General features: G+C 39.3%; 1 protein-coding gene across 6 annotated transcripts in view; it reads right to left on the bottom strand.

Annotated features, from left to right (window-relative positions):
* Positions 1 to 22,624, bottom strand: part of ppp6r3 (protein phosphatase 6, regulatory subunit 3) — a 30,060-nt gene continuing 7,436 nt past the window's right edge. Inside the window, exons 5-27 of one of the 6 annotated variants that reach the window (XM_088079796.1) lie at positions 22,477 to 22,614; positions 21,610 to 21,675; positions 21,102 to 21,214; positions 20,122 to 20,235; positions 19,611 to 19,737; positions 19,026 to 19,178; positions 18,181 to 18,330; positions 17,501 to 17,565; positions 17,201 to 17,316; positions 16,087 to 16,172; positions 15,604 to 15,690; positions 14,754 to 14,851; positions 11,423 to 11,477; positions 10,743 to 10,873; positions 9,121 to 9,236; positions 8,864 to 8,908; positions 8,692 to 8,785; positions 8,464 to 8,561; positions 7,042 to 7,237; positions 6,111 to 6,128; positions 3,292 to 3,399; positions 3,001 to 3,072; positions 1 to 1,723 (exon numbers count right to left, since the gene is read on the bottom strand). In XM_088079796.1, coding sequence (XP_087935922.1) covers positions 1,672 to 1,723; positions 3,001 to 3,072; positions 3,292 to 3,399; positions 6,111 to 6,128; positions 7,042 to 7,237; positions 8,464 to 8,561; positions 8,692 to 8,785; positions 8,864 to 8,908; positions 9,121 to 9,236; positions 10,743 to 10,873; positions 11,423 to 11,477; positions 14,754 to 14,851; positions 15,604 to 15,690; positions 16,087 to 16,172; positions 17,201 to 17,316; positions 17,501 to 17,565; positions 18,181 to 18,330; positions 19,026 to 19,178; positions 19,611 to 19,737; positions 20,122 to 20,235; positions 21,102 to 21,214; positions 21,610 to 21,675; positions 22,477 to 22,614 — 2,298 coding nt within the window. In that variant the 3' untranslated portion in view covers positions 1 to 1,671. Of the gene's footprint in view, positions 1,724 to 3,000; positions 3,073 to 3,291; positions 3,400 to 6,110; positions 6,129 to 7,041; positions 7,238 to 8,463; positions 8,562 to 8,691; positions 8,909 to 9,120; positions 9,237 to 10,742; positions 10,874 to 11,422; positions 11,478 to 14,753; positions 14,852 to 15,603; positions 15,691 to 16,086; positions 16,173 to 17,200; positions 17,317 to 17,500; positions 17,566 to 18,180; positions 18,331 to 19,025; positions 19,179 to 19,610; positions 19,738 to 20,121; positions 20,236 to 21,101; positions 21,215 to 21,609; positions 21,676 to 22,476; positions 22,615 to 22,624 lie in introns of all 6 variants that reach the window. The other 5 variants (XM_088079795.1, XM_088079794.1, XM_088079793.1 and 2 more) reach the window with 5 other exon arrangements.

The raw sequence follows: 22,624 nt of genomic DNA on the forward strand, positions 1-22,624 counted from the left end.
TTTTTAATGTATGCAGATAAATAAGAAAAATGACAAACTGAAACTTGAATCTTTATCAGACATGCATGTTTTAAAGAACGAGCATCTGGAAAAATGAGACTTGGATTACACTGCAGAGAGTGTGAACTCTCTTTGTCTATACGAAATACTGTAATATAGTTTTGTTGTGTGTGTGGTCCCCTTTTGCTTAAAATCATGGATTCTCTTTTCAATGTGTAGGCATGCAAAAACCCCAAGGTTTTCTTCATGAATTCAAGGTAACACAAGGTGAGTATCTGATATACAAATGGTCCTTTTGCAGGTAAAGCATTTCTTTAGGTACAAACTCTTAAAAAGTAAATGAATCCCAGCCAGCTGCGTGAGGCTGAGCGCTGACAAATCTTTCAGAAGTTTTCAACAGTGAAAAACAGCACATCTGCACATTCAAAAAATCATGTTTTTTTCACAGATTTAATTGTGCGAATGTGCTTTTTTCACTTTTGATAACGACTCAGATGCAGCGCATCAGTCTAAGTCCAAATTCCCGGGTGAGTGGTGTTTTTTCCAATTATTTCATGTTCCTGTGTGCAGTCTGTCTCTCCCCTACAAAGCTCTGCATAATGCTGACGCTACCTAAAAGCACAGGTCTGCACACTGCACAGACGCATCTTCAATCTGCAACTTGCTAAATGTGAGCATGATCTAAAGAGCGCTGAGAACCACCGGTCTGGAAAGCACTTCAGAAAAAAAAATAAAAGAAGAGTTTTGGGTCAAGAGAGGACTGTGGTTCTACAGAAGTTTAGTTGGACTAAAAACACAAGCTCAAAATGCATTTACAGCTCCCAGTTTAGGCTGTGGTGACGACATACTGCATCTCTCCTGTTGAGCCTTCTTGCTGCGAGGTAGGAACCCAGTTAGCATGAATGCAGCCTGCTAAAAGGGGAGAAGGGGGTGTTGGTATGGCTCTTTAGTAACAAAACATAACCATCATCTCACTTCCATAATAAATAAAAAAAATATACCAAAAAAGCTTGTCAAATCTTACTCAATGCAGAAGAATACAAGAGAAAAAAAACATTTACAAATACCTGCAGCAAAATAAAACTTTAAGTGTGTTGTTTTTTAAAATGTGTTTCAATTCGTAGGAGCAGCTCTGCTCAGAGACACAGACCAATGGTGGGTGAGAATTTTAAATAGAGCAACTGCTGTATTAAGTATGCAGGATAACACATCCAGCCAGCTCTTAACAGCGAGTCACCGATCAGCTATTCCTGTTTCTGTTCTGTGGTAATTCATCTTATGTTTCTGTATACATTTTTCTTTTTATAAAATATTTTATTCATACAATCATTTCTTTAACTATAGCAACATTACTATTTAATTTTGAGTGGCAAGATATCAGTCGCACATCACCTCATAAGAACAATAGTATATAAACAAATGCAGAAAAAAATTATTCTGTATCCATTTGAGTATGTCTCTCATTTTGCTTGTCAGTTCATCCTGTGTCTGTACACCTGTCTGTCTGTCTGTCTGTCTGTCTGTCTGTCTGTGATGAGCCAATGGGAGTATTGCTGGTCCTGGTGGGGGCGTGTGATTGGTACAGCTCTGAGCAGTAGCCTCTGCTCGCTGGTCAGGAGGAGGGCTCTGCGTGGCAGAACAGGCTGGACATCGGCTGGCGTTAGGAGACCCTCATGCTGGCCCGTTGACGGCTGGCTCTGAGGACACGGCACTCTGGTCCAGTCTGAGAGGAAATGCAAAGACAGACATGTGGGTCCATTTAAAGACGGAAGTAACTAGATATACCGCCACACTGTTGTATACCTCTGTGCACCAGTCAAGTTGCACTTACAGTTTACATCCACGTCTTTGAAAGAGACGCTTCAAGTCAACTTTATAAAGCCCAATATTACAAAACATGGTTTGCCTCAGAGGGCAAACTGTGCAAGACATTGCAAGAAATGAGAAAAGTCAAGAAAATGACCTAAAACTTAAGTTTAATTAGAATATTATTTTTGAAAAACTATAAAATGAAATATATTCTGTGATCTTCTTCACACACAGATCTGTAAAATCAGGTGGTCCTTGTGCGCTGAACAGAGTGATTTAATTCACTGATGGGCTCCAAATTACCGCTGTCGATTCAAAATGCATAATCAACTGCAAAAAAAGAGCTAACAAGAGTTGAGGAAGGCCAACGGTGCACGATAGTAGGGCTGTCTCGAAAATCATTTTCTGGGCTACGGAGAGCGTGCACGTCAGTTTTTTTGGGAATTCTCTGGTCTCACTTTAATATCCGACGTGTTTTGCAGGTCTGTGAATGCAGCGCAGCAGGCGGACTCCTTTTTATCTTCTTCGCAGCCGAACGTCACTCGTGGGGTGGATAATTGATCGGTTGATACGTTCATAGCTGATCAAATCGATGGATGAGAGAAGATATTTGCAGATTTTTGGAAGTAAAAGAGAGTTTAAAGCCCTGTAGAATGAACGGTTTAGTTTCACTTTTAATGCGCCTGACGTTCTGCTGCGCATCTCTGCCTCTACTGCGCTATAAAAAACCCAACAGTGTTTTAATACCGCTCCTAATTAACAGTCCAGCTCCACTGAGACTCTGGCGGGACAGATTAGACTGTGGCAGCCCACCATAGTCTTGGTTATTCGTGGGAAACACTGCATCACTGCTCTAACCGCATCACTCAGTGTTACTCGCTCACTTCTCCAATACGAAGAATCCTCCATGTAAACGACAGTGCTCCAGCTGCAGATGCGCAGGGCTTTTAAAGTCATGATAAAGGACACTGATTGGTTGAATTTGTGTTATGCCGATGTCATGCATATGATTAATTAAGGGATTTTATACAACCCCTTTGCTCCTTACACCTTGCTTTGTGCCCAAATTATGCGCTGTTCAACTGGCAAAAGCAGTTGGACGTGCACTAAATGCACTTGTGCAACACATTTTAGACCATGAGCTAAAATCGTTAAATAGGGGCTCATATGCATCAGGACAGTCAGACTTACTTGGCCTCCTCTACGGCTGACATCTCCTCCAGAGGACCATTGGGAAGCTCCACGGTGGGCCGACACTTCTCACTGCTCACAGAGACACAGGAGAGGAGAGAAAACAGTTAACCAAAGAGGGAGCCCCGAACCGCAATAACATCACAGAAAATATCGCTTAACCTGGTATGGAAACGCGCCTAATAACTGAACATTTCTGAATGAGCTGTGCTGTATTTTTTCAGTGTGTGTGTGTGTGTGTGTGTGTGTGTGTGTGTGTGTGTGTGTGAGTGTGAGTGTGTGTTGTCTGACCCTGCTTTGGGACAGCAGGCTGCGGCTGAGCTGTTGACGCCTGTTCTCTCCAAATCCACACACTCCGCTACTGAGTATTTCTCTGAAGAAGCACTCTTCTCTTCATCACTGGAACACACAGGTATACACACACAAACACACAAATGTACATCAATACCATGTGAGGTGATTCAAACCAACCACCTTCCCCACAGAGACACACAGAGCACGGTGGGATGTGAACAGTGATGCATGCTGAAGTGACGGACGGAGCACACGGTAAAACAAAGGATGAAGGTGCTGAGATGGGGAACTGTGAGCAGTATGTAGGAAAAGCATCAAAATGTACAGCAAATGGAGAAAGTCAACTGTTTTGATATTTTGGCTACGATACTCTGTTTATTTGGAGTTACAGAGCCAGCGAATAGTAGGCGGGCCTACCAACTGATTTTGGACACTGATTAGACCAAAATTGCCAGCCGTCAGTCTTGCTTTGTCTCAGAGAACCACCAATAATCTTGATGAGGCCTCAATCAAAGCAAAACACCCACAAACATCCACATATAATGTCAGATCGGAGTCGCTACGTGACGATTAGTCAGCACTCTGTAATTTCACCGAACGAGCCGTCATGCTAGAAGAATATGAGCCTGATTAACTATCTCTAGTCGTTACGTTTGCGAAGCATTTTCATTTTTTATCATTACCATTCACAGCACTTTCTTCATGCTCGATTTAACCCTTGGAAACCTGGATCTGCAGTTTTCTTGTGCTGCGTTCAGACGCCTTTCACAAGCTATTTGACTATTTGAAACGTAGACAAACTAGTTGGATCTCTTTTGAAAACATATGGAAAAAAGGCATCGATGAACTTGGCAAGAAATCTTCCATAAATTGCAAGAAATTAGAAAAGGGTGACAAGAAAATTACCTTAAGTTTTATAAAAAAATAAATAAATAAAATTAAAAAACAATATTTAGAAAAATTGTATTTTTAAAATTATATTACAGAAAAAACAAAATAATATAGTTTAATTTCCAGCATTTTTTATGTGATTTTCTTTTCTTTTTTTTAAAGATTATTTTGGGGGCATTTTTCCTTTATTTGATAGGACAGAAAGCGTGAGAAAGAGAGGATGACATGCAGCAAAGGGCCGCGGATGGAATCGAACCCACAGCTGCTGTGGCAAGGACACAGCCTTTGAACATGGGACGCCCGTTCTACCAGGTGAGCTATTGGGCTTCATTGGTTGTTTTTTTGTGTGTGTTTTTTTTTAAATATTATTATTATTTTTTTTCCCCCAGGTAATTTTCTTGTAATTTTTGGGGGAATTTCTTGGGCCATATCTTGTTAGGTTGCTTGTTGCCTTCTCCCAATGTTTTTAAAATAAATCAAACAAATTTGCTCAAGTTTCAAGGGTTTAAGTAGTTTTGAGTACTAACAAAAAACTTATACATCTTTAATTCTTCTTAGTTTACAAAGAAACACAACCACACATAATGAAACTTTATGAAACTAGAAGAAAATGATTACAGTTCAACATTTAATAGCTGATATAAAAACCTTTTGGTTCCTGCATTATTTGGCTTTTACTCCTAAAATAAAAGACGAGGAGTCAGAAGTAAATTGTAACACCTCGGCCCCGGGATTGTCTATTTAGCGTCCACAGAAACAGATCAGCATCGGCTCATGTGTCAGCCAATACCTGATAAATAATAACTGATAAAAGCCAAAAAAATATGTTTAAGGTCATTATCAAAGTCTTTATCACAATTTGTGCACCAGACAGAACTGACTTATTTGTAGAAACAAATGCAGCCAAAATTAAATAAATGTACATCAGGTTATTGACATGGTACATTTTTGACTAAAAAAAAATATTAGTTTTTTTTTTTTTTTTTACAATTACAGTTATTTAACAGCATTTTTCTATCAACACAGAGCCTTACCGTTTTTGATTTGATACGAGTAGGAAAAGTAAAAATGCATCCATCTTTCTTATTTTAAGATTTTTGTTACTATAATTATAAGTACTGTCTCATTCAAGTGGACGTACATAAGAGACCAAAGTTTGTGTATTTACTGTTCCCGTGGCTGTGAAGAACTGTTGTTATAAATGCCAGAGGAAAGCAGAAAAATGTTTGTCATTATTCATATTAACTACTATGCAGATGTGAGGTCAAAACCTATTTGACAATTATCACTAAAATTCATTTTGAGGTCACAAATGTGTTTAGCGAGAGCCTGAAGAACTTTTGTTTTTCTTAAACTGGTGTTTGAGACACTCCTGATTTCATTAAGCAGTTTGTTTTATTTCCAGGTTCACACCCATGTGTCACAGTATCGACACTGTTTGCACGTTGCAAATAATTAAGCAGTTACACATTCAAATTTAGCATTTGCATTTTAACAGCTCACAATCATAAGATTGAGAGATAGTGGCTGAGAGCCAAAGTCAATTAGGAGGCAGACCAAAATAAATTAAATATATAAACAGAAATATTTATAAAGCTGTTTGTTACCAATAACAATCCAGTTTTGAAGAAGTTGAAGCAACTTCAGGAAACTGTTGAAACGGTTGTTTCATGTGTCATTTCACTGAATAATTTGTTCCTAAATTGGCCTGGTCAGATTATAGCCATTTGCGATTGAAATCAACTAAAAACTGCACTTGGACAACACTTTCGGTAGAAACACATGCAGAATGGAGATAATGAAATAAACAAACAAGGAGCTGAAACCAAAGAAGAAGATCAAAATTGGGAAAGAAAAGTTGGTGGTTGACGTGACAACAAGACTACATCACGGCTGCAGGCTGATCTCTGATTGGCTGTACATACCGATAAGATTTCAAAACTCTGAAGAAGACCACACCCACAACGCACAGCAAGAGAGAGAGGAGGGGAAGCTCAGGTTGTAAGTGTCGCTCAGTTCATCAGACAGTTGTTATTTACTCAGACAGACAGACAATATAATGCAGCATCAACAAGGGGACAGAAGGACAGAGGACAACCAACTTTTGAACCTGTGGATTTAAGAAAGGCATGTTTTTCACTATGGAGGCATTGTTGAAAGTCAAGGGTCAAACGTGACCGAAAGGTGGCCGTATAAAGTTTGTAGCTCAGTAATTTGTGAAGACTGGGGGCCACAGTCAGCTGAATTTATGTCAGTTATTTCAGTCGTCTCGTTTTCACAGTGAAAAAAGTATTAGAAGGTTCACTGAAACTTTTCAAACCACTGCTGCAAATAACCCTCTTTTCTAGCATCTGTATTTAGCCATACACAAACATTTAGAGTTTTGTACTGTGCAGAGGATGTTTCATACTCATAATATCATTTTTAAAGTCTAAATATATAATTAGAGTAGAGTACTACCATAAAGGTTTGCGTTTGTTCTTTTTGTGCCATTGCGTTATGTGAGATATAACCACCACATATAATTAGACAAAGGGCGTGTTTACAGACCCTAATATTTCACTAATAATCAGAATAAAAATGATTCATGTAACCACCTCAAATCGGAGGAGACTGGCCCGATCACAGGGAATTTTCTATCAGGTCCAGAGTGTTGGCGATACGGCTATGAAACAAGACAAGCCTAGTCTAGAGTCCTGGAAAACTTTTTGATCAGCCATTCTGGTAAAGACGCCATAATGTAAGAGAGTAGGACGCCAGGACCGCAACTTTAGCTCTGAAACCACCTGACACGACATTCAGTCATTAAGCACAGAGAGCTACGTCATGATTTTTGTGTGGATGTGTTTGTCGAACCTCTTGAAGACGGCGGTCTCGGTCTTGGCGTCAACAGTGAGGCTGACTGTTTCTTTCATGGATCCATTGATAACCGTCTCCGTGATGCTGCGCTGCTCACAAGAAGCTGTTTCCTCCTCCGCTTTAGATCTCCCACAATCCTTTGGTGAGGTGGAGGAGGGAGAAGCCACATTGGTGCCCAACCAGCCATCACAATCTGGGAGGGGGGTCAATTAAAAAACAACAACAAAAAAATGGGTTGTCAGATACGTTCTTGGTCATTTAAGTTGTATCAACACAAAAACAGCTCACAGCCACCGTGTCAGGAGGTATGATCAGTCCTCGCTCACGTGAGTTTGAGTTACATACAGGGTTTCCACACATTTCAATGGACTAAATTCAAATAACTTTTCAAGGACACATTGCAATGTTTTAACTTGCCCCGACATTTTTCAAACTTAATTTCAGCTGGCTGGCATACGTGAAGGGAGAGACGGGATGCACGGGGAAAATAGCGAAATGTAAGTTACAGTAAACATAATACATGATACATAATACGCATTGACGCGCATCAGAGGTTTAATACATCGACAGCTTCAGAAAATAAATTTTCCATTATGCTACATTACATGGAAGATTATCCACAGAAGATTACTGTAACTATTTCATAACACAAAACAAAATTCCATGACTTTCCCAAAACTTTCAATGATTTTTAATCCTTTGAACACAGCACAAGAAAATCAATGTTAATCCAGGTTTCAGACACCTTACATGGGTGTTTTGATGGCTGCACAAACTGGTTTGATCGCTTTTAAGACATGGAAAAAGCAATGAGCAACTTGTTAAGAAATAAATTATATTGCCGAAAGATAATTGTAAAAACAATTAATCACACATCAAATTCCATGACTTTTCCAAAAATTTTAATATTTTTGTTCTAATTCTATGACTTTTCCAGGCATGTAAAATGTAACTGTGAAATTTCATGACTTTTCTAGGTTTTTCATGACCATGAGAACCCTAAAAAGTATTGAGAGCTGAATGCACGGAGACTTTTAAAAAATGCCATTATCTCTCTCTATTCTCCTGCACAGACAGAGGTGAGTGGAGTCCCACATCTCCCACAATCCCTCTGTGAGGTGGAGGACATGCTTATTTTAGGGAGAGAAGGGGGATCATCAGGGGTTGGCTGCAGTTAGCGAGACATCACCACTACCTGCTTAGAGGCAGTTGGACATACCTTTGTACCTATTCTGGAGTAGGTCTATCTCTAGTGCATTTGGCGTGTCTGAATTGATAATGGAAATGAAAATTGGTGCAGCAAAGTTTGACTCAGCGCAGCCACAAGTGATAATGGAAAAAAGGGTCCCGGTGAGAAGATCACATGGATGTACAGAAGTTTCGATCTCTGTCAATATGAACACGCATGTGCACACTCACCTTCAGGCTGCATGGGTGCATTGACCCCCAGAGGGTCCATTGTCTCTATGCTGGTTTCCATAGCAACAGGAGAGTTGCACCTCAGAGGGTCTTTGGGGCTGAAAGAGACCAAATTCTATTTATGAAGGACTCTTTCAGATTCACAGACGATGGCAGCCCAAAGCACAAAACGTTCTTCTGTAGCCGCAGCACCGTCAGACAGTGAACCACAGTGTTAGGATGTCGTACCTGACGGGGGTGAAGTTGGAGAAATCAGCCCACCCTGTTTCAGAGTTGGAGGTGGCAGGAGGAGTGGAGCTCCATGCTGCCTCGGGGAGATCTTCTGTGGAAGAGGGGGAGGTGGACAAAGAAGAGGAGGCAGCAGGGGTGTTGGGGTTGGAGGCTGGAGCTGTGGACGTACCTGTGTCCATGGGGATGTCATCAAAGTTGGCCGTCCACACAGGCCCTGAAAATGATAATAATAACAAGTACGAGAAATTAGTCAAAAAAACAACGACAAAAAAAATGCAAAAATCTGAACTGAAAATAAACCTCATCATGAGCAATCCTAACTGGGCTAAAATCTTAAACCATGTCAGGGCTGAAGTTTTCTTACTTGGGTTCATTTGTTTTGTTCTGTCCTTACGGTTCATATGTAGTAGTCTTGGGTAAACCAACCTGTGTCAACCTCCATTCTGTCATCGGTGCTGGGGTTTGAAGCTTCAAAGGGGTCTCTCTTCACGTCCTCCTCCTCTGAGTCTGTGCTCTCCTCGCTGTCCGTGCTACCTGAACTCCTGAGAGAGACACGCAGATCAAGAGTTATTATCAATCTGCATCCAAGTTCATCCTCTTTTATACTGGGGAGCGAAATAAATGCAGAACCACGGAGACATCTGGATTTGGGCTGCAACAACGGATTGATCTAATCGATTATTAAATGTGTTGGCAACGAATAAAATTATCGATTTGTTGTGTCGCGTGATTATTACGTCACTCGGTGTGTCCCGGGACTGTTTATGTCACATGCAGACGGTAGAAGCTGGTGTTTTGAAGAGGCATCACGGAGGCAGAAAAAACGTTTTGTACCAAAACTTCAAAAGTTTGGGAGCACTCGACGTTATGCAAAACAAGGGAGTGTGTTAGCTGCAAAACATGCAAAAGTGACACGGCACGCGAGCACCACGGTTATAATGCAGCATCTAAAACGAAAGCGAAAGTGAGAAGAGCTGAACGGCAGGTAAGTATCAACCAAAATCAATGTAAGTTCAGTTTTAAAGTAAGGGAACGAAACGGTGTGTTGCAAAAGCTGTCAACATTTAGTTTTTGGATTGTTTCATATTTGATTGTGTGGTTATTTATAATTTTATGTTATTTTGACAGCTCATTGAACCACCTGTTAATGCACTTTTTGCACAGTTCTCAATGATAATCTGTTTCTGAACAAAGTAATGGGAGAAAAAAAATGCTTGTATTTATTTATTTTTTTTCCAAAATCCGGTTAATCAAATAATCTAAAAAAAATAATTTACCGATTAATCAATCATCAAAATAATTGTTAGCTGCAGCCCTAATCTGGATTAAGGTAATACCTGGTACAGACTACACGATATCAGCCCGATTGTAGAGAAAGACGGATTTCTGACGATGTCAACTTGGGTCGTAAACAACAGTGCGTATTGTAAGCAACAACAGATCGTTTTATCCTATGTAGTGTAACATCGCATGTTTTTTTTTTTTTCTTTGCCGTCTACGACTCTCTACATCATAGCCCTCACTGTGACCAGCAGAGTCAAAACAGAAAAATTCTGGTGTGAAATAGCTCAGGCACTAAGCACTGCCTTTAGCAAAGAGCTAGTAGAAAAAGTTAACTCCTCCTAATGGAGAAGGCTTTTGGTGAACAAAACATACCGGAAATTACAAAGCTGACTGAATTTATTATAAAACATTTGCAGGAACCTGTGGAGTATTCAGTGACTTGCACTGTTTACTACAACAACAGCTCGGCTGGGACATAAACACCCACAGTGACTGAAATAATGATAATGAAAGTTGGACAATAATTATCCGAGGTCATCACGCACATTGTGAAAGACAAGTAGCGATGGTTGTTCATAGACGTGTAGTGTAGTAGATTTTAAAGTCAAAATTTTGACTCCAAATCACCTGATCTGACTTAGGGACCGTCAGAATGGACAAACATGCCGTGTACTCTGAAACCCGGCGTAAGAGTAAGTGTTGGGGCGGGCGAATGCATTTTGTTAAGTACAGAAAGAGAAACGTCTGTGCGTGTTTTGGCTGACCTGGGGCGTCTCTGAGCCTCTGGTGCAAAAGTGACATCTTTTTCATCCCAGATATCCTCCTCGTCTGAACCAGCATCTTCAAACTGCTGGATTTTCTCCTTACAGCGTGCCTCAAACAAAGCTATATTTGCCTGAGGAAACACACACACATGGGCCGCATATTTAGAAAACACTGTTCATATCTACAGCACATGCACATACAAACTAAGGCTGGATCCTGCAGAACAAAAGCCACTCAGCCAAGAAGCAGACATTAAGATGTAACCCTCCAGTATCTTAGCACAACAGCTTTAACAGCAGGCTTCAAACAGAGCCATCTCACTGGCAATAACTTACAGCATATCCATGTATGCTTATGTTTAACATTAGTGCCCCTGTTGCAATCAGCGGTCAAGTGTTTGATAAAATCAGGCTGTGGTCTCATTTTGTGCTTTGCTGAAAGCTTTTGGTTCAAATGCAGGTTATAGCAAGGTTTATAGCATACACGTGCCACAAATTTGTAAATCTAAAGAGATTTTCATATTATCTCACTTTGTTGCATCTGCTGCTAAACAAATATTAACAGTGAAATCAGGAAATACAAGACAAGCCATGTTGATGAAATAACACATTTCCATTTGCTCCATGCTAATTTTACTTTAACTATGTATGATTTCAAGATTAATAATCAAAGTACTTACACTTTCATTTGTATTCAGTGAAAAATTGATGTCTGATATTCTATCAAAGGGAATACTGCAATGTTAAAGAGAACAGAGTTTAGTTTAGTTAGGGTCGTTAGGCATCCATACATATGGCAACAAACAGGCAGACAGGCTCTGACACACAGCTCTAACACTTCATGTTCATAATGCAGGATAACTACAACTCATGGACAGTGATGAAGAAACATGGTTTGTGATAGCTGCGTTTGTTTTACACATGCATGGTTGGTGTTGTAAACTGGTTTAAGGAAAGCAAGAATCATACCCCTCCTCCTTTTTTATTTACAAGGAAGCCAAAAAGCAAATTATCTTTCTGTACCTAACATTTAAAATACTAAATCAATCATTTAAGGGAAAAGTGCAACATTCGGGGGAATTGTCTGCCTTCTTACCTAAAGTCAGATCAGCTCGAGGTTTAGCCTAGCTCATCACAAAGACTAGAAGCGGGGGAAACTGCAATCTGTCAAAGGTGAAAAACACACCTTTCAACAACTCCTGTCACACACACTGAAGCTGTGTGCAGCGACTAGCGACTGTTTTCAATATCAATGAATCTGCTGATGACTTTCTCAATTACTCGTTCATGTGGATAAAAAAATAGACTTCTATGTCCCCAAAAGGGAAAATCTGATTTCACAGAGTGTGCGTTACGCGTGCCGACAAAACACAGATACATGTACATTCAGTATTCAACATGAATACATGTGGACAAAATACATTGTGTGTTAGCGAACTATGTAATTTAGCACTACTATGGTAGAAGGAAGGGTTAATAACTTTCCCAGTCAGAGAAATAAAAAGTGTTTATCCCAGTCATTTTTCTGAGACAACACAAGGTTTTTAGAACTTTGTACCGTGCCTTACTGTTATTCTGTTCGTTGTGTTAATGCTAAACACAAGCGTTTATGTATACATGAAATCTTGTATAACGTGTTGGAATAAGGACTGCTTCCTACACTTATATTATTACAATAACCTGTTGAGAAGCCTGAAACTCTTTGACTATCAGAGCTGTCAGCAGCCACGCAGCAGTGACGCACCATGATGCGTTAGGATTTTTTTTAAAATTGAATTATAAATGAGACGCACACTTTTAATTTAATATAATTTTGACTGTAAGGAAATGCAGTGCTTGTTCACACTTTGTGAACAAAGGCATTTAAACGTAAATCTTCTACATAAATCTTCAAACACTGTAGGTTAAAGATCAGTTGGAACTATTTGTTGATGAAAAAGGTGTGAGGGCGTGTTTTTTAACATTTGACTGTATTTGCTAGCAGTTTCCCAGGGTTTTCAGTTTTTTGTGATGAACTTGGCTAAAAACATTTAAGTGCTGGGGAGCCTTTAATTATATTAATATTGAACTTTACATTCGACTCTGGTAAAATGTTTTTTTTTCTTTTTAATCCAAACTGTCACACTGTTGCTCTGAGTAAGCACAGTCGGATGTTCAGGGAGGCGGTCTAGATAGCTACAGTAGCTTCAAGTTTTACAGTCAAAAACATGAATGAATGAATGAATAAATAAATAAAAAGAATAACAATCACTGATCAAGACCAAATGAGAGTAGAAGTAAACTTTAAGTCCTATCCACACATTTTCCCAACAATCTCCCTTCCCATCAGCAGCCTACAAACCCCACACACAGAGATTTCTCTATTTAACCACTCTGTCGCTATTCCCGTCTACTCAAAGTTTAGAGAACAGAAAAAAAATAGCGCTGATTTACTACAGTTAGTGCATCCCAAATTACTCTCAACTTTATCACGTGTATTCATGATAACTGGAACTTATCTGACCTGTGTACAATGTATTTTTAAAGCACAGCAGATGATGCCTTGTGTAAATTTGTTCAGGCCTTCAGGCCAGGTCAAGTCCTCTCCTTTAAGTCAGATATGTTCCAGCATCGTGACTGCACAGACGGGAAGACCACCAGACAGACTTACAACGGAGCATTACAGAGTACACCAATACAACAGTCCTGCAAATGACACACCTCAACCTCACAATGGTTAAATCAGAGATTTAAGCTAATTTTGTCATTGATTTTGTTACACCTACATGTTTGCTTTTTCCACTATTAACATTAAATAGTAACATGAATAACACAGAAAGACAATTCAAGATGGATAGAAATTTTGTTTTGTGTTTAATCTGTCATTTTAGCCTTGCAGGGCAACAATATTGTCTTGTTGAGGCTGGGTACCATTAATGCTCAGTTTATGTATCAATTGCTGCTGACACAATTAGGGCAGATTGCTTCTTTCTTCACTCAGAGGAGAGAAACGCTCTTGTGTGTTCTGTAGTACATTAGCTGTGTTTGTTTTTGGATCTTTACTGGTGACTTTTATTGCTGCCAGTTATTACTAGTCATTACTATTGAGTAATATTTTATTATGATAGGAACTACCAACTTCCCATCTTAACAAAAACACACATGCACCTTCATCTTTGAGAGATCAGCTGTATGAGTGAAAAACTCTCATTTAAACAGATTAAAGATACAATAATGAATATTAGGGCTTGAGCAATGGATGCTAAACTATTGGTATTGGTGTACTTTTTTTTTTTTTTTGGTTATAAAGGACACATTTCATTTTGCAGAGTCTGATGATTCTTGACCCAGGATCTAGATAAAGATAACAACTCTATTTCAACCCCAAAAATCGTTTAAAGTGAAGCAGACATTTTAAATAATTGATCAACTACCAGCCATCTCCCATAGCTCACAACCTTTGCAGAAGATTAAACCCCCAAAACCAGCTTTCCCTCAGGAAAATGGAAAGGGACAGCACACAAAAACACAAAAGCTGGATACGGTTTATTCTCTTTAAGCCATATTTTCTATTTACTATGGCAATTTTATAATGAAAGATAGTAAGGAGGTAATGGCATTAATTTCAATGACTTTGCAAAGACTTTTTGCTTAGTCAAAAGACATCACTGTCATTCATATTTTTTTGTATGAGGTATTTGATCCATTCATGACATTAATTAATTATTAATAATTATTAATAATTAATTATTAATCAAAATGTTTAATGTCAAAAAGAGCTGGGAATATGATTTAAACACAATGGTCTTGTGTTTTGACACATCATAACAATGGGGTAGAGAATATAACTTGTGAAAAAGCTTTTTCTTTTTCAGTAAATGTACTATTAAAAAACTATTGCTGCTATTAATATATGAATAAATAAACCCCCCAAACACACACCAACTTTGTAATGTCTCAAGTGTCCTGTCCCTTCAGTGTTACACAGTCATATTTAGACAGCAAGTCCAGTCATGCAGGATGAGTACTCACTCCACAACATCGTCCTGATCAGCAAACTCTTCGTCATTGAAGCCGAACTGCTCAATAAAATTGGACGTCATTTGTTGCATCTGATAATCAGAAAAGGCCTGGCAAAACCCAGGACCAACGATAATGATATAGTCTTGGCTCTACACAAAGCTGGTCATTACTTGCAGTACAGAAAATAGCAAATGCTAAGTTGTAAAAACAGAGAATGTATTACATGTAAACTAGAAAGGTTAATAGCTAAAAAAAAAAAAAAGCACAAACATGCATTTACAGTCAGATGCCAAAATGCTTTTAACATTAGTTAAAAAAATATCTGTCAGTTTTATTCTGTTTGAAGTAGCTGTAAAGTTTCCTATATAAAATTAGTAGTTAGGTCAATTAATTCAAAGTATGATAGAAAGATGTTCCTGAAGACTGCTACTGTGCATGACCCATAGTCACAAAACATGTTGTGATGTTAAAGAAAGCTTATGAACTCGGGGAATTTCACCAGATGGATGTAATTTGACGGTTCTGGTGGGAAGAGAGGAGTGTTTTCTGTTTCAGGGCAATTTTTTGAGAATATGAACTGCATATGTCCCATTACACCTAAACAAGCAACCAATGAAAAGGACTCCAGAAAAACACATCTTTATTTCCAAGTGGTGATTTTGTTTAGTGATGTCGATTGCATCACCACCAAGAAGTTTGGGTTTTTGTATCAAATCTTTTGGGCATTGCTAAATTGTGTTTTATCAGCACCTTTACTTGGGGAAAGGTAGGTGCACTGCAACAACGGAGGTCTGTGTGGCTATGGGCATGCTCTGAGTGCATGTGTGTATTTGTGTGTGAATGTGTGTTTAGGTCTTACTTGTTGTAGAGAGGAGTCCTGGTGAAAGCCACTGTCTTTAAAGTCCACCTCATCATCACTGGAAGAATGGATGTGGTGCGTGTTCACCTGAAGAAAATTGAATTTTAGCAAAGAGAGATGGCCTTGGAGAAGAAAAATGTTTCTTGACTGCATCAATCCACAAAACTGAACATGTATATTTGTAGCAACATTGCATAATAAATTAAACCTGTCTTGATATTTGTTTGTCCTGTGTTCTAGTGTAATTTTTCTGAAAATGTACTGTGCACTCCACGACTATCTAAGTTCAGACACATCATGTGTTCACATTAATCCGAAAATACCGCACTTTAGATTCAGTGACCTTTTTGTTTCAAATCCAAATAGCTGGACGACAGCGACAACACAATAAAAACAGTCCATATAATGGTGTTGGTTATCTAACATAGTTAGTGAAATAAATAGAAATTAAAGTTTGACATCACTGATGATGTGGTTACTCACCAGGTCAACAGTGTTTCTCTTGTTTGTGTCAGACAGCTGCCCAGAAATAAAGGCCTCCCATTTCTCTCTGTCCTCTGCTGGGAGCTCTGTATCACACACACACACACACACACACACACACACACACACACACACAAATATTCCATCTTCATAAACTGTATTTTTATAACTACAATTATCGCCATGCAGTTGTATGCCTACACAAACCAGTCAGGTTTCTCTCTCTCTCTCACACACCCACACCCACACGCACACACACACACACACACACACACACGCACACGCACACGCACACGCACACACACACACACTCCCCTCAGGAGCACAGAAGATCTCTAACATCTATATAATCAGCACAGTTTCAAGGTGGACACCCAATATTTGTGTCACCAATTCAGTATCTGGCCAAATGTGTCTGCCTCTGTTCCTGCGATATGTTCAATAATGGCCAGAAGAGTGTTTTTGCAGAACATTATGATGTCACTGTGACCTTGACCTTTGTTCACTCAGTTCAAACTTAATCCAAGCAGATGTTTGTGCCAAATTTGAAGAAACTACCTCAAGGTGATCTTCAGATACTGCGTTCAAGAGAGTGAGACAGATGCAGAGTCACAGTGACCTTGACCTTTGACCACCAAACTCTTATCAGCTCAAGTTCCAAGTGAATGGTTCGCTAAATTTACACTGCCAGGTCAAAGCAAGAATATCACGCTGTTTTGTCGCCTCGCCGTTCTGCATTTAACGTCCGATCGTGGAAAAGGGGGACAGAGTAGTCTCACCTCTGAGCCGGGACAGGAGGTGGTAACAGCGCCATAAAGAGGTCTGTGTCAAATGTAAAGTCGGAAAGATGTGACCATGGGTAGGGTGAGTGTGACGTTTTGACTTGTTTATGCGTGCGACCCACCGCAGGAGATTTAAAAAGCAGCTGTAGCAATTAGCAGCAAGGACAAAGAAGAACAGCGGCATCAAATGTCCTCAAACTGGGAAAACAATGAGATTCAGGAGCAAGAAGAGATCAGCTGCCATATGACAGAGAAAGTAAATGAATGTGATTAACATTCATTTGCTTTCTCTGTAAGTGATATGAGCCCTACAGACAGCAGCTAGCTCTTACCAGAGATGAGCTGTTGTATCTGAGGTCCATTCGGGCCTTTGTCACAGTTATGAACTATAGAGTTGGCTATTCTGGTGAGGTGACCCATGTAGCCTCGTCGTCGACCACCTTCTGCCCTAAAATGCACCAAAAAAACCACATCAATACAATTACAGGAACATTCAATTCTGAGTTATTGTTTGTAACGGGTGCACTTACACCAAGCAGCCCTCCCTTAACTACTCTGAACCCACAAACGTACTGACTGTTGCACCCTGACAGTTACTGATGCTCCCACTTACAGCAGAACATTACACTTACTGTTCTTTCTCATTGGAGCTCCAGGCATCTACGATTCTCTGTATAAACTGGCACTTTTGAAACAGCTGGCGGAGGAAAACAAGAAAATTAAATACAACCAATTCAGTAGGCCATGATGTAGTGCATACAGCTGCAGTGTCTGCACTGACACACACACATACACTATTACACTAAAGTATCAAGCCTTCACTTATTGCCGTATTTGGTCCCGAGTGTTTTTCTCGAAGCAGAAAGTAATAGTCTAGTATGTACAGTATATTGTACAGCCCCAACCAAGGAAATAAACAGATCGTGCCAGATTACCCAGACCACTTGTGGAAATGTGATGCAGCGTTTACCTGTCACATAAAGGTAACTGTCACTACTTCTGCCTTTGTCAATAAATATAATGCAGTTCTCCATAAGCTTTCTTTGGTCGTGAAATAACAGCATTATAACACTACAGCACAAGAAATCATTGTGTCTACAGTGAATGTTAAAATGAATCTGAATTTCTCCGTTTCTGGTATTTTTCATGTCTGTAAAGACAGCTTTAGTTTGTTAAAGTGCAGCAACTGTTGCAGTATGGCTTCAGTCCTAGAATTACAGGCTTGTGCAGACCTGAAAAATTACATCACATTACAGGAAGACATTTGAGAACTAGTGTAAAAGTCTCTTTTTCTCCGGTATTCTAATCTTACATGTTTGATGAGGATGCTCTCCCTCGCATTGTCCTGCTCGGTGTCCTGCTGGATGTCAGTGGGGGCGGGGGGCATAGCCAGAATCATGGCTGTGCAGATCTCCACTTGAATGTGGAGGAAGTTGTTCCAGATGTATTTGAAATACATATCCTGTAGAGCAAAACAAAATCGTTATAAAAAGAGAAACATTAGCACAATTATTACTTAGAGATTAGTTGGTAATACCGATTGTTTACTAAAAAAATGTTCCTGTTTTTTTAGGTTTTGTCAGTTCTTCTTATAAGTTAAAGTAACATTTAACAGCTGTTTAGTGCACAAAATAGTCCGTATTTGTCCCTTATTCCAAAAAAGACAACACTCCTTCTTGGCTGTTTACATGTCTAATGAAAAAGAGTATTCCACTAACTCTCCTGTTTACATGCAGTCGTGCATACTCAGATTAATGTGTCGTTTATCATGTCAAAATATGGAAAAGTAGAACAGCTGGACAGTTGCGTCTTCTTCAACAAAAATGGGATTTTTTTCACACCGGTGGTGGACATGTTGGACTCTTCCTTTCCTACCTTCCCGTTTCGAAAAGGTCTGTGTTGTGATATTTGCACAAATCCAAAAACCTGCTGATATGCAAGTCTTTCAGTCTCCAGAAACCAAATCTACCAGCACAGAAGCTGAACAATATACTGCTGTGGACGGGGCTGCAGCAAAACTTTTTAACCACGTAAAAAGATCAACATCAGTTTAACTGTTCACCATATTTGCTCTGCTTGACCTTACACAATAGCTATTGAAGGCAGCGGTAGATAATGAAAACAGCTAAAACAAATTCCAAAGAAGACAGTACTCACTAGTATGACTCCCAGTGTGTTGAGGTTAATGAGTTCTGTGTTGATGCTGTGTGTGTTGCTCTGCAACAGGCTGGCCACCAGTCTGACCACATTGAGCCTGGTGTTGCCCACAGGAGGGTCCAGCACCCCCCACGTTGTCTTCATCACATTCTTCTGTTGGTGGAGAATAAACACTGCTCAGTATATACACAACTGACCAGGAAAAATCTATACCAGTGTCTCAGATTCAAATTTAAGTACTTCAAGCACATCAAGCACCTTGTATGAACTCTGATTTCATGATCCTACTTTTTTTTTTAAATTTTTTATTTTTACAAAGAACAGCGAGGTGGAATAACTGTGCTACATTCCCACCTTAAACAGGCAGTGTAAAAAGGTCACATACTGATTCTATGAATGGACGATATATAATCTTCTGCTGCTTTCTAAGGAAAGTTTTAAACATGTTACTCACACTAAAGTGAAAACAGCTGATAATTTGTTGGACTAAGAGGATTAAATACTCCATGCAGAACCTTGTAACTTCAATCTACCACATATTTGGTTATTTTCAAAAGTGCTTACAGGTGTTTGTGTGTTTTGTACCTTTGGGGGTTCCAATAGCAGCTGGTGAAAATCTTTGAGTCTGGGTCTCACAGCCTCCAGGATGCTGTGGTTGACTGAGAATGAAGGGTGGGACATCCCAGGAGGGCACTCCATGTGACCCTCAAACCTACAACATAGAAAGGGAAGACCGAATGCACTAGCTCACCAAACAGAGTCTTGAGGACACAAAAATAATATAAATAAAACACCCACAAGTAAAGCGATTTAGATATTCTGGATAAGCTGTTAGGCTTGTTTACAACCATTTGATCATGTGGTCATGTTTACAGAGTAATACTGTATTAACCACAACAAATCTTGTACAATTTAATGTGAAATCTGTGACTTTGATAACTCAGAAGCATATAAAAATCTATTACTTATTTTTCAATTTTTTTTCATTAGAAATTCTCCAACACATCATCTGCTATATATACTGTATAATAGTATATACAAGAGCCTTTCAATGTCAAGTGAAAATATCAAGAGTGGCGGAAGCCACAGGACATACGCTGGTCTCCTTGTCTCGAACAATGTGAGGAGGATCTGGATAACACTGACAATTGCAGATTCATTCTTCTCCTTGTCGAAGATATTAGCCAGCAGCTGCTCCACCGTCTCCTGCCTGAGGAGGAGGAGGACAAGCACAAGGATGAAGAGAAAACAGGCTTTTAAGTCACTTTTCAGATCTGTAGGGCAAGGTTTGTTTAAAAAAATGAAAATAGCCTAAATGACTGATCTATGAGGAGATTGATGGTATTGCGACTGGAACCTAAGAAGTATTTTATAAAGTAAATAAAGTAGGGATGTAACAATACCAAAATCTCACTGTTCGATGTTACCATGATTACAAAGTCCAGAACACAACATTTATCATGATCTTAAAAAATGAAGACAAATAAAATGAAACAATACATGGGATCTGTGTTTTCACCATTTTTGTTGGGTCAGAGCCTGTCTCTATGAGTCTGCCTTTTGACTACTATGAATGCGCCCTCTGCTGTTCAAGCAAAAACAATACAATCAGGGCCTGACATAAAGACAATCTCTCTTTTGGGATATTAGTGTTAGCAACATTGTGTCCTTTGTGACAATGTCAACACAAGAATGAACATCTATAGTGTCCAGTATGTCTGAATACTGTTCTGTTCAATGCTTGGTGGTGACACAGATTGGCTGCAAAAGCTCTGCTTTAGCAATATAGTATACAGTTTGTTTTCAGATAACATTACATATATCACATTTATTTTTAAATTGCCCAGTCTGACAACTGCATGAGCCGACGACTGATGTCAAGCCATGACAATTTTTGAGAAGGAGAGATAACAGAATGTGGCTATAATGGCAACATAACCCTGTGGAGTCCCACAACAGTATGGAGACATTTTTTAAAATAACAATAGGGCGAAATTTGATGCATCAGTACATCCCTAGAAAAAAAGAGAACTCTTGCAGTCAATACTTGAAAAGTTATTGTAGATAAAAACATACTTTTCAAGTGTGGCCAGAAGTGGGTCGGGCTCTGAGGATCCCTGGACCTGGAACATCTGGTCTCTGCTCAGTCTGATGATCTCACACAGTGACTGGGAGGCATTGGAGTGTCTCTGTGTCAACAAAGTTGGATTAAAAAACACAAAGACAATGAACCATAAAACCAGTCTTGAGTCTGACTCACTGACTCACTTGAAACTTTGTTTATTAAACCATTCAATCAAACTGACTTAAAATAAACCTTAATATTCATCTTTCTGCCGATTAAAAATGTCTAATAAAATAAAATTGACTACCTGCAGGGTTCAATCATTGTGCAATTCTTTATTTGGCTTAAATGTAAAAGTGGCCCTGCAAATCCTCAAACAGCTATTTTTGATGCAAATGAATGTTTTCAGAGGTTTAATGAAAGCCAAACAACATGTTTCCTGGCTCATCAAGAGCCTACAGAGGACTAAAATGTCCTAGTGACCAATGAAAGAAACAGGAGAGAGTACTTGAAACTCACATCCTCATCTTGAGAAGGTTGTACCATGTCCACCAGTCTCTGAATCACCTTCTCCTCATTCAGCCACTGAAAGCAGACAGAGAGCAGAGACGGTCAGGACAGCACAAAATATGAGAAGGAAAACCAAGAGAACAAGACTTTTAATCTTAAGTAAAACAATTCTGTTTAAGAAGCAACAAGTCCAGGTTTCAGTTAATCATAGCTTTTCAAACAGACCAACAACTAAAAAATGCCGGTGTTTTTTTTCCTCTGCTGTCCAAATCCATGTTACCATGTCAGCCTACTTATTCATCTTAACAAGAACTGAATAATGAATTAACCAACAAATGGTTTTTTTTGTAAATGTACAAGCAAATAATCAGATTGTCTGAGTAGATACCTATGTTACAATGTACTGTGAAGCTAGCCTCGTAAGGCCTAAAACGCAACCACAGCCTTTTCTAGGAGATTTTATTCTGGACATTTACTGAGATGTGACTAACCCAGCTGGAATGAAGAAGGTAGACATAAATTGCATGGTCTCCTTCTCCCACAATATTGATTTAGAAACACTTTAAAGTGGGTAGCTGCTATTGTTTTCCAGTTTGAAAAGCAAAGACAATGACAACTCAACACCTGTTTGGATTGTCAAAGTAGAGACGCTTCATGTTGATGTATCAGTGAAGAAAAGCAGCACACCTTATCTTTCAGACTGCATTCTCCACTTGTCCAAATGTTGACTCAATAATGCCAGATAAGAATAAACACAATTGAACTTTCTGGCTTGTTGTTGTGGGCTGTAATGGTTTAATTTAAACTTCTTGGTAAGTGAACGGATGGGGAGTATCATTTTTAGCACAGCTGACAAAGTGTTGTCCTGCTACCCACGTTAAGAACGTCCTGTCGTAGCTGTTGTGGTTCAATGCAGGTGAGCATCCTGAGCAGCAGGTCCATGATGGCAGATGTCCCAATGTGTTTGATCATCAAGTCTACAAAGTCCTCTCGCTTTCGAAGAAAATCTACTATCTGTGAACAC

The sequence above is a fragment of the Plectropomus leopardus genome, chromosome 7 (genome assembly GCF_026936395.1).
Source record: "Plectropomus leopardus strain MGB_pleo_1.0 chromosome 7, ASM2693639v1, whole genome shotgun sequence".
In the NCBI taxonomy this organism is placed as follows: domain Eukaryota; kingdom Metazoa; phylum Chordata; class Actinopteri; order Perciformes; family Serranidae; genus Plectropomus; species Plectropomus leopardus.